This window comes from Acanthisitta chloris, unplaced genomic scaffold, assembly GCF_000695815.1.
Source record: "Acanthisitta chloris isolate BGI_N310 unplaced genomic scaffold, ASM69581v1 scaffold14187, whole genome shotgun sequence".
In the NCBI taxonomy this organism is placed as follows: Eukaryota; Metazoa; Chordata; class Aves; order Passeriformes; family Acanthisittidae; genus Acanthisitta; species Acanthisitta chloris.
This window is the reverse complement of record NW_008682125.1, coordinates 40,113-51,565: the sequence shown is the minus strand read 5'-3', so window position 1 is coordinate 51,565 and position 11,453 is coordinate 40,113. Positions and strand designations below refer to the sequence as shown.

At 40.8% G+C, this 11,453-nt stretch overlaps 1 protein-coding gene across 1 annotated transcript in view; it reads left to right on the top strand.

Annotated features, from left to right (window-relative positions):
* RALGAPA2 (Ral GTPase activating protein, alpha subunit 2 (catalytic)) overlaps window positions 1–11,453 on the top strand; it is a gene marked incomplete at both ends in the record, with an annotated part of 62,824 nt that overhangs the window by 19,097 nt on the left and 32,274 nt on the right. The window contains 12 exons of the mRNA XM_009078396.1: window positions 610–783; window positions 1,667–1,804; window positions 2,402–2,550; window positions 2,938–3,049; window positions 3,565–3,802; window positions 4,330–4,494; window positions 5,715–5,855; window positions 7,137–7,274; window positions 7,776–7,870; window positions 8,723–8,813; window positions 8,964–9,146; window positions 11,020–11,213. Of these exons, the coding sequence (XP_009076644.1) occupies window positions 610–783; window positions 1,667–1,804; window positions 2,402–2,550; window positions 2,938–3,049; window positions 3,565–3,802; window positions 4,330–4,494; window positions 5,715–5,855; window positions 7,137–7,274; window positions 7,776–7,870; window positions 8,723–8,813; window positions 8,964–9,146; window positions 11,020–11,213 (1,818 nt within the window). The remainder of the gene's footprint in view (window positions 1–609; window positions 784–1,666; window positions 1,805–2,401; window positions 2,551–2,937; window positions 3,050–3,564; window positions 3,803–4,329; window positions 4,495–5,714; window positions 5,856–7,136; window positions 7,275–7,775; window positions 7,871–8,722; window positions 8,814–8,963; window positions 9,147–11,019; window positions 11,214–11,453) is intronic.

Sequence of the window (11,453 nt, the reverse complement as noted above, 5' to 3'; positions counted from 1 at the left end):
CTTTCCTTTCTTTCCTTCTTTTTCAGTTTCTGCATCCCTAACAAGTTCACATTTTCAGGAGTTTCACACCCTTGCTGTATGGGCTGCTAAAACTGGCTTTGCTGACCCTTCTGTTTCTGTGGAAATCAGCCTTTGGATGTTGTCTTTCTGCTCACTGGGGGCAGGAAATGTGCTGTGGGGTACAAAGGTTTCCGCCAGCCTCGGTGATAGCTTCGGAATGGGTTTATAGCTAAAAGGGAATAGGAAATACTGTAGGTTTCAATCCTGTGAATTGGAGACTGCTGGTCTCTTCATAGTTGAAAGACCTATTTTTTAGTATGAAAAATGTATTTTCATCTATTTCAGTGCTTTTAGAATGTAATGATATAAATTATTGATGTAAATTTTTATTTGTTGGCAAAAGACGCTTTTTTGGTACTAGAGGACGTTTTCAGAGAAAGATTCCCAAATGCACATCTTGAGTAGTATATGGAAAATAATTTCATCTTCTTGAGTTTCAGAATTGCAGTGAGCAAGGATCAAACGCCTGGGTGGGTGGGTGGGCGGATGTGCTTATATGCATCACATCTGTGTCCTGATAGATTAAAATCAGTGAACTTCTCATTTTAGGCTTTTTTGTTGCCCCCTTGTGATGTATCTGCGACACGGAAAGTGGTTAAGGTGTATCAGAAGTGGATTCTGCAAGAGAAACCCGTGTTCATGGAGGAGCCAGACAAGAAGGAAGACAACCAGGATGCTGTTGTCCACTTGGAAGACTCCTCAGTGGAAGCAGATGGTAAACATGTATGGTATCCCTGTTCCTTACTTTGTTCTGTCCTCCTGCAACATGGGGTTAAGTTTCCACCTCTCTGCTTTGTAAAGGAGCAACAGTTAAAAAATGTGTGTAAAGGTTAGAAAATGTTTTTATTTAAGGATTCACAATTTAAATAGTTCCTGAGTGTTCAGTAGCACTTAGGGAGTGCAGGGAAGGATTGCAGCTGGTTTGGGGAATCTCATCTGTTGGTTTATTCCCTGCCTATACAAATCTGACAGCAAGAAAGAAACGCTAATAGGTTCTGCAGTGTTAAAACTGACTGTCTGCTGGCCTGGAGCATGGAGTACTATTTCCTTCTGGTGGTAGTTACTTCGGAATTGGACAATTACTAATTTGACATTCTGGATGAAATATTTGGAATGGGACACCTCAACCTACAAAGTTAAAGTGTAGGAACAATTTCTGCACGTTTTTAATACCCTGTTTTGAAACATCAGTAAAAGTTCTTTGACACTGTTGACACTGCAGCACTGTTTAAAGGGAAGTTTTGTTCTACTTGGAGGAAGAGGTTTGAGTTGTAAAACACTGTGAGAATTACAAGGTTTTGGCAGATTGTTTCTGTAGAGGATTTATGGTTTTGCTAGGCTTAAATTCAGATGTTTACAACAGTGGCTACAAAATGTGATGTAAGATACTGTGAATAACACACCTCCTAAAGCTTTTATGAACCTCTAAATTCCATATACAGCCTGTTTGTTTGGGAATTACGAAGTAATAGACAGGAATTCCCTGTAGAAATGAATGTGGGCCATGACAATTCTCCCTTCTTGCTGTTGATCTTTGAAATGCTTTTGAATCAGTGTGTGCATGTTGCTCTCTGCTCTGCCAGTAACCGAGGTGTGTCTGTGGCAGCTTTCCTCCGAGCACTCCAGGCACAAACGTTCCTCCAGCTGGGGCAGAACCTACTCCTTCACCAGTGCTGTCAGCAGAGGATGTGTGCTGGAAGATGAGGACAGAGATGTTAAAGCTGGTGCTCAGGCTGCCTTACAGGTAGGTGTGTGTGGGAAGGGTACAGAGCTGTAACTCATCTCATCATGTTACTCACACTGCAAATCACATTTATATCTCTGAGATGAAGGAAGAGAACTACCAGTGGTTGATTTTTTGTAAGACAAAATTTGGACTAAATTTATAACTCTAAAATCGGTATGGTAAACCACATGATCATGGCTTAGCGCCAGGTATCTGCATGTGAAGTTACAAGGTCAATTTTTTTTCTAATGCGTGAACGAGGAATAAATCAAACTGTACATTTACCTTTGCTGAACCTCATTTGTTGACAATATCAGTGGTCATTTAAATATATAATACCAGGAAATAAGTGGCTGGAGGAATGTCCTCTTGCCTGCTCAAACAGAAGAGACACCTACAAACCCCATGCTGTGTCTCATGTGTCCCTTAGTGGTCTGTGATGCCACCTGGTTCCTTTCTAGAATGGTATACAAAAATAAGGTGATGGGTAAAACATGAAACTTGCTCTAAGGAAAGGGAAAGGTTTAACTGGAGGAGGACAAGTATTTTACTGTTACTTGTGACTGTTTTCATTCCTGACACTGTGTAAATGTGCTGTCAATGCCTCTGTTGAAGGTGTTCCTGACAAACTCGGCGAATGTGTTCCTGTTGGAGCCATGTACTGAGGTCCCTGTGCTGCTGAAGAAGCAAGTTGATGCTTGCAAAGCTGTTCTGAGTATCTTCAGGCGCATGATAATGGAACTGTCAATGAATAAAAAGACATGGTAAGCTTAACAGAGCATCTTTTAAGAGAAAGTTATCAGCATTTAAACTTTCTGGGAGAGGTATTGGGTAGGGAACAGCCCCTCTTCCTCAGGGGCAGACCATATGACATATGTTACACTCATGACTTGCCTCTGAGTCGATTTGGAGGCGGCAGAACCTGCTGAGCCTACAGCACTGAACTGTTGCTCTTCAAGGTTCTGGCTGGTATTTCCATTCCTGATTCCACCCTCCCAAAAATTAGTTGTTTACAGTCCACAACCAACTAAGGTTATTGTGAAGTCTGAGGTGTGACCATGTTCTCAATAAGTGAGAATTCCTGGAGAACTAATGAACCAGTACAATTATTAGAACACATGAACCAATGTGCAATTTTGGTTTGGAACCAGGGAACAGATGCTGCAGATACTCCTCAGAATAACAGAAGCTGTGATGCAGAAGCCAAAAGAAAACCAGGGAAAGGACACATTTGCTCAGAGCATGGCAGGATTGCTGTTCCGAGTGAGTGAGTGGGGCTGGTGGGTTTGTGTTTGTTCAACATGATTTGCCATAGTTTCTGTTAAGTACTATGAAACCTACTTGTATTACTGTGAAGGAGGATATTTTCATGTTTTACAAGTAGTTATTTTCTAAGCTGTTCCTAACAAAGGGATAGAGATGTATTTGGTCTGTTCTTCAGATCTGTGTTACGATCTGTGGTCACACAGGTGGGCACACAGACTCTGGGGGATAGTTACAATTAGTATCTCTAATGTATAAGCGTCACGTAACTGTTCTCCTGAAAGTCCAACTGGCAAGTCAAAACTGAGTCACACTGGTTGAGATGAAGACATTTATACATCATACTGTACTTCCAGTCTTGGACATTGTAGCTGAGCACATAGTGCTGCAGGCAGAGCTCAGTCGCTGCAGTGCTGTGGGTGTTGGAGATAGTCCAATGTGTGGGTTTGGGTTGGTGTGCCGAGTTCATCTTGTCAGATGTGCCTGAACTGCAACTGGTTTTTTTTTTCTCTCAGACCCTCATTGTGGCCTGGATCAGAGCAAACCTGAGTGTTTACATCTCTCGGGAGCTGTGGGATGAGCTGCTCAGTGTTCTCTCTGCCCTCACGGACTGGGAGGAGCTCATCAACGAGTGGGCCAACATCATGGACTCCCTGACAGCGGTGCTGGCCAGGACTGTGTATGGGGTGGAGATGACAAACTTACCCCTGGATAAACTCAGTGAGCAGAAAGAAAAAAAACAGAGAGGAAAAGGTTAGTTGGTGTGCTTCAGTGTTCCTTGTAGCAAACAAGTTAAATATTGAAGTGTAATCTTAAAAATTAATGATAAATACTACTTAATCTGCTGTTAGAACCTGTTTAATCAAACGTGAAGCACTTTGGATTTCTGTTGTCACTCTTCATTGGGACGGGGAGGTAATTGGGGTCAAGAGAAGATAGATAGCTGTTGAGCAAGTTTGAGTATGCACTTACAGTCAGTGTTTCCTGTGTGGCAGAAGTGAAATGTGGTTTCCTGTGCTGTGGGCACAGGCATCTCTATAACAATCCCTTTCCATGTATTTTTTATTAAACTTTATTAATTACAGTATTTTAGCTGCATTTGCATGCCACCTTGCAGTTGATGCACATAGTTGAATTACTGATTGTTTTTTATCGATAGTAAACCTTCATCTATGTTGTTTAAAGTATTAATTTTTGTCATGTCTGAGTCCACTCATACTTCACCAAAAATATGTGCTAAAGCATCCAGTGTCAGAGAGGTTTGTGTTCTGTGTCCTAAGGTGGCATTTTAGAGCCTCAGAAGACAGCTGTAGTGGGAAGATCTTTTTCATTAAGCTGGAAAAGTCATCCTGAAGTTGTGGAGCCAATGAGATTCAGAAGTGCTACAACCTCTGGGGCCCCAGGAGTGGAGAAAGCAAGAAATATTGTTCGTCAGAGAGCCACAGGTTAGACCATAACTAAGTGCCTTTGTGCCCAGATGCTCAGTAACACTTAAGTTTTAAATCTGCCTTTGGGGTGTGGCTGCTGCCGAAAGCAATTTAATAATTAATTGCCCAAACAGAGATGTTGTGTGCCTGAGTCTGAATGTCTTGACCAGGATGAATCAGAGTCAAAGTATTTGGGGGAATTCTAATTGTAAGCTTTTAACTACAGTAGATTGAATTGTAAGTTAGGCCTGTGCACATTATGGTGGTTTGTAAAGAACATTGCTGGTTTTATCAATTCATAAGAAAGCATTTGTTGCCATCAGTCTGATCATAGCTTTTGGTACAGCCTGCTATTTCCTGGGAGCACCAGACAAACCAGGTATCCATTAAACTATTTCACCCTTCTGAGTTGCTTTGTTTGCTTTCCTTTTCTTAGCATGGCGAGGTATGAATAGCACCTCCTTTTCCTTTTTTCTCTCGTGTTTCCTTCTGGAAAGGAAAAACAGGAGAAGGGAGACCAGGGTGAGGAGTGCTGGGAGAATGTCTGAGATCCCCAGCATGGAACAGATCCCTGTTCATTTCAAGCATTTCAGCAGCCCAAATCTGGCCTCTCTTTATTTTATGGCAGCATGTTTCTGTGTGCCAATCCACCAGGCAGTGGATCCAAACTCTCCATAGAAATCTCCTGCATTTGAGCAGGAGCTCTTTGGCTGCACAGCTCCCTCCCTGGTTCCAAACAAAGTTGATCCAAAGTTCCAAAGTTGTGTTCCTTACCAGCAGAACCTGAAGGGTTTTGTGGTTACAGGCTCCACAACTGAGCCACAGCCTTCAGCTGGGATCACAGAACCCTTTGGCAATGGAGTTGTTCGTTCTTTGAGCCTGTTTTATCTTTAAGTTCAGTGAGTCCCTGTTTGTGCTCCAGCAGAGGATTCTCTCTTCTGCTGCAGCATGTCTCCCCTTGAAGTCCTGCCAGAGCTGCAGGGAGAACTTGGAAGTGTTGATCTAGAACTTTTCTTGGTTGTGTGTGTTCAAATTAAAGGCACTTCCACACTTCCTGTGATTCTGACATCCCTGATTATTGCCCTCTCAGTATGAGTGATACAGTTGCACATTATTAACTTACATCTTATTGGAATACTGCTGTTTTCTTTTTTTCCCCCCATTGTATCATGTTATTCAGAACCCAGATATTCTGTTATTTTCTCTGACATAACTATTGCTTTATTTTTTCCTGGAAGCTAAGCGAAGCCAATCTATCAGCAACTGTGTCCATCTCTATGAGGCTTTGCCAGCTACTAAAAGTGTACCTCTTCTGCTTCACACTGTGAGCTCTCTCTTCCCTGGTATCTCTTACACTTCTTGCTCTCACAGACTGTCAGGTACTGTACTTTAAAGTCACCTTTTGTATCAGTGTACTTTATATTTTTAAACTGCTGTCTGTCTGTTCTCTTTCTGTCCCAGTGATTCTTCTCACGATGTTTGTAGCACTGCAAGCAATGCAGTTTTTGTTCGTTTTAATATTAAAGCTTACCATCAATTGCAATTAGATTTATATTTCCTAGTAACTAAAGTAAAATTTCCCAAATTTCACTTCCTGGGAAGGATTTCTGACTCCTGAGTCCTAATCAGAGTCATTAGCAAGAAAAGGAGAGTTTTGTATGTGTTGCTTTATGGCTCTGTAGAGATTCCTGTTCTGTGAATATTTTTGGTGTGTTTTCATCTTAAGTTATCTTCAGGGCAACACTGATATTGTTCCAGCAAGTGAATTGCATTGATTATTTTACTGGTTTCTGTAAGACATTTCAAGTCAACAATGGTACTCTGTAAATCATTACTGCAAATACTAGTAATGTTAGTTTATGTGCACATGTCTCTGTGAGGTAACTTTCTGAACTACCTGCATTGTTTATTAAGTAGAAAATCAGTATTTAAACTTCTACACTGCTGGATGGGAAGATACTTGATCCTGAGTGTTAGTGGGTTGGGATTTTTTTCCCCTAATGCTAAGAGAAATGAATTTGTTGCTCCCTAATCTCAGGAGTTCCTAGTGCACCTTCCCCAGCATGTCAGTTTACTTTCTCATTGGGAATTTCATGCCTTTCTCTCCTCTCTTTGTTTCTCATTTGCAGTTAGAACAAAACCAAAAGCTGCATGATGGGGTTTGTCCTCACAAACTGAGCCTGAGCCATGTGTAGCTCAGAGCTTTTTTTTTTTTTGCGCTGAGTTGTTGCCTTTGTTTATACTTCCCTTCCCCTCTTTGTGGAGGAAATCAGGGAGCACAGCCGTCTTCTTTGCATGCTGCATTTGCAGTTTTGCTGCCTCTGCTCTGTTTCCAGAGCAAATGAGCCTGTTTGGATCTCCAGCACTGAAAAACCATATTTGTTCATGGGACATCCTCCCACCCTTCCTCCTATGAATCCCCAAAGGAATTTCTGTCCATTTCCTAGACTTTCTACTGCTCACACTGCTCGTGCATCTCTCTCCGAACTTCACAGTTTTTCTAAGATTATTTTATATAGCTTAAATCATAACTTGTAGTTTGTGAATTTTAAATATTTGCCAGGGTCACTTTTCCATAGAGTTCTCTTAGGTTCACATGTGTATACATGTATGTAATCCTAAGTTTCTGCAAATATTTCATGTTTTAATTATATCAACAGAAGTTGAAGAATCTCAACAGCTAGAAAATGCAGCAGGAACAGAAGCTGCAGGCCTGATTGCTGACCAAGAACAGCAGCTAACTCGAAGTAGCAGCACTTCAGATATTGCAGATCAGATTCCATCTGAATTTTTTCAAGGTAATTTTGATAAAATACAGCAATACTGCACTTCTGAAGAGAAAGTGTTGACACTTGTTCAGCCTCATAAATGCTGCTCTCTTCTAAAATGGTTTTTGTCTTATTTTCTTAGCAAAATGTATAGTCAGTGTCTTTTTAAAAGAATTGTTTTTAAGAAATTATAAACCACAAATGCAGGATGTGATCTGTGGTAAAGCAGAGAGGTTAAAAACAAAACCTGGAATGTGTGCATTTTGTATGTAACTCTTAAACTCTCTTAAACCTGACTTGCATTTAAATTTTGTGTGTTCAAGCTGCAGTTTGATTTCTGTTGTTCTCGTGTAAGTATGTGATGCTTCTGAAGGATTTTTCAAAACATCGTATTTCCCATTTCCATGTTGTATTGCTTCCCTCAGCGAAAAGTACAAAACATGTAAATATCAGTGAAGTTTTCTAATGACTTGCTATGTACTTTGACCCCACGAATGGCTACACTTCTTGTTTACTTTCTAAAATTTCTAGGTAAAAAGGGTGGAAGTCCTCATAGTTCAACCTCAGACCCCAAATCAGTTCAAGAAAATAAGGGATATGCAAAGAAGGAACTTGAAGCTGAGCAAGTAAGCCAAACCTCGAAGTGATTACTGATAAGATTCTAACTGGTTTTCTTTCTAATCAGATGCCTTTTAGCACTTAGAAACTCTAGCAAGTGAAAGTGTGAAAAATTAGTAAAAATGTGAAAATTAATCCCATTTCTGGCATGGAATCTGAAATTGAGCTGTCGCTGTTTATTACACTACTTGATGTGATCCTTTCATGTCTCCTGATCTCGTTAGCTGCTCCTGCAGGTTTACGTAGTTGTCTCTGTTCTAGCCTTACACAAGACTTCTGTGCTTCTGTAAAATATTAAACATCAACAAGAAGTTAATAACTTTTAAAATCTAAATAATTCATGGCTATTATAGAGCTACAGTACACTGAAATAAATGTTTGATCATTTAAGGTACTGGGGAAAATGCTTTTCTTCAGCACAGTTTTATCACCAGCCGTGCATTGCAGATGTTTGTGTGAGTTGACATTAGCACAAGCAAGCTTCATACATTTTTAATGGCAACCTTTGAATAAGCTGTCAAAACAATAAGTGACTCAGGCTGATCATCTTTGTGAAGTATGAAGGCTGAAAGGTTTTTTGATACTTTAAAAAGCTTTGAGTTATTTCAGATGTGTTGAAAAACATAAGTAAAATGTCCTGCTTGGTGTGAAACCAGAGTGTCGGAAAGGGAGGATAAAGACTGAAATGGAAAGTGATGTTTTCCTAAAGACATTTACAGACACTTGGGTAGTCTGAATATTCATGAGAATGTCTTGGCTGAGTTGAAATTAATTTCTAATAACTATGTGTGTCTCAAATTTGCTAAGATGAAATGTAGTTCTCGTAACTGTAATGAACTGAGGTGATTTTTTTCTAGCAGGTGCTAATCCGAAGGAGCAGTAGTACAGCTGAATTAGATCTGAAAGCAGACTCTCAGCAATCACTTGGAAATCACAGAGAGAGAGAGAAAAGTGAGTTCCAAGAAACAGTGTTTTCCTTAAGTGCAACAATTGAAATCAATGTCATCATTTTGCCTTGTTACAGATGGATGAGATGCTTTTCTCCTCTAATGCCGCCTTTAAACCCAGGTCTCTGCTCTCTGTTACCTCATGCTTCTGCAGGTGAGAGTGTGAGCAGTGACACATCCCTGGGCTATGGTGCTGACGCAGAGATCACGCTCATGCCCTGGCAGGTGGCTGAGGATGACCATGAGGTCAATGTGGAGGTCAGACCAGAGGTGTGTGTGGATCCTGGCACGCCACGCTGGCTGCAGCTCAGCCCCTCAGACACTGCCAATCTGACAGGTACTGGAGCCACAGAATGTCTGTGCAAGCTTGGACTTCTGTCTCAAAAAGGAGTTTATGCAGTTAGGTTGGCTTATAAATAGTACATTTTCTTTGCCTGAATCACCAAGTACCCTTCACAGTCCTCCTCCAAGAATGGGTTTTGCACACCTAGAGTTGAAGGAATTTGGGTCATCAGACTTGAAGCCAGTAAATGGTGATCTAGAAAATGATTGCCCAGTGCCAGACTACTGCTGCCTGCCCATCTGGGCTGTGAGAGCTGGTCACTCTCTTGGCCTGCTCCAGTGTGCAAGTACAATACATTAAATTATACTCTAAATTATTAGAGTTTATTGCTTAGCAGAATGGTCTGAGGAAAATTATTCCTATATTTTTTGACTGATTAGAAATAAGTGGTTTGTTCTTTGCCATTTGTAAAGGTACCTTTCATCTAGTGATGTGAGTCAGAGATGCTATTTCAGGAACTTCAGTAACATGGGAGTATCTTACAGGCTGATTTTGCTAACAGATACATAGTTTCAAGGATATCTTTTTCATATTCCCTTTTTGTTTGAAATGTCTCTGATTTAATGAACTAGCACACTTCATTCAACATCTCAGACTGTCACTGTAAAAAAAGCAGCGGGTAATACTGCCTGTGGTAAAGATGATTATGTGTGATAAATTCATTGTTTTCTTCATGGCTGGAATGCAAGAATTGCTCTTTTAGAGGTAGAAAGAGAAAGAATTACATACAATAACCTGAAAGATAATGTAGACCAAAGGGAAAAGTGGTGTAACAGATATATCATTGCTCAGCAGTGCCAGTGTGCCCTTGCTGAATTCCTGCTTCTCACCCAAGTTACACAACTTTGTTTTGCTGTGGAAACCCCCATGGTGTAAGGCAGAACAACACTGACACCACCACTGAGCAGCAGAGAAGCCATTTCCCTATGGACAGATCTGTTGAAGATGATTCTATGTGCTTAATAAATAGTATCTGTTTTCACACTTTAGGACTTCATAATGTCACAGCTGAAAAAAAAAAAAGCCGGGGGGGAGATCCCCAAAGTTGTCTTTTTGAATACATTCAAGCAAACATAAAAGCATCTAAAACGGCTTTTATTTTGCTTACCTTCCTTGTGTCCTGGGAGGCCATGAGTTATTTTCTTTTGTGTATGTAGAGGTTTCCTGCAACTTCCCTCCACACTTCGGCCACCGCCAGTGCCACCTGGAGCACAGGTGTGCTCCTGCCTGTGGAGAGGCTGCACAGCAATCCCTGCTCTGGCAGGAGAGCACCTTATGGAATATTTTTTTTATTGTTTGAAGATATTAATTCTATTATCCTGACAGTCCTCTCCAACACCTGCTTTCCATCCCAGTGTGCACACTCCTGTCTCAGGAGCTGTTCTGTGAGTGGTGATGCCTGAGCACATTCCTCATGACTCCCTATCCATACGTTTTTACTCCTTTGTTCAGTTGCATTTCCAGGTCATCTTATACTGTGTCATCTTTAAAAAAAAAAAAAGACCTTTAGAACTAGAAATGTTACCTGTAAAAGCCAGTTCTTGATTCAGTACACCTCTCAGGGCACATGAATGCTCCATTTAACTGCCTTTGTCTCCCTGCTGAAGCCCTACTCAAGTGGGGACAGTCTGATCCTGAACTGCTGTGCTCTGTGGCACTGTGAGGTGGAAGCACCTTAGCCTACATTTGCTGCCACTTTTTGCTTTGAATCGTGTGCAGCTTAAGCAATGAAAAAGAGGTAACTGGGGAGAGATCATTCTTTTGAGATGGAACATGGTTAGAAGGATTAACGTTCTTATTTTGCTGACCAGATTCATACTTGTGCTGCATTTCTAGTTCTTGGAAATTGAATGTTTTATATTTACAGACAGTAGTGAATTCCTTGCTGATGACTGCAGTATAATTGCTGGTGGAAACCTTATTGGTTGGCATCCTGATTCTGCTGCTGTGTTATGGAGAAGGATTTTGGGAATTCTTGGAGATGTGAACAATATACAATCACCTAAAATTCATGCAAAAGTTTTTGGGTACCTTTATGAACTGTGGTATAAACTTGCAAAGGTATGTGATGATTACAGTTAATGATAACAACTTTTCTTCTGTTGTAAAAATGGTTATTCCATATGATTCAGAGTTAGCACCTGGAGCACAAGCATTGAAGGGTTCTGTCACAAAGGAAGCTGATCCTATGTGGTTTCCAGTAACTATCCCAAATAGAGCATGATCTTGGCGTTTGACAAGAGGGTTTAAACAGTTCATTTAAATAGGGTGAGGGAAACAGTAGCAAAGAACATAGAAGTT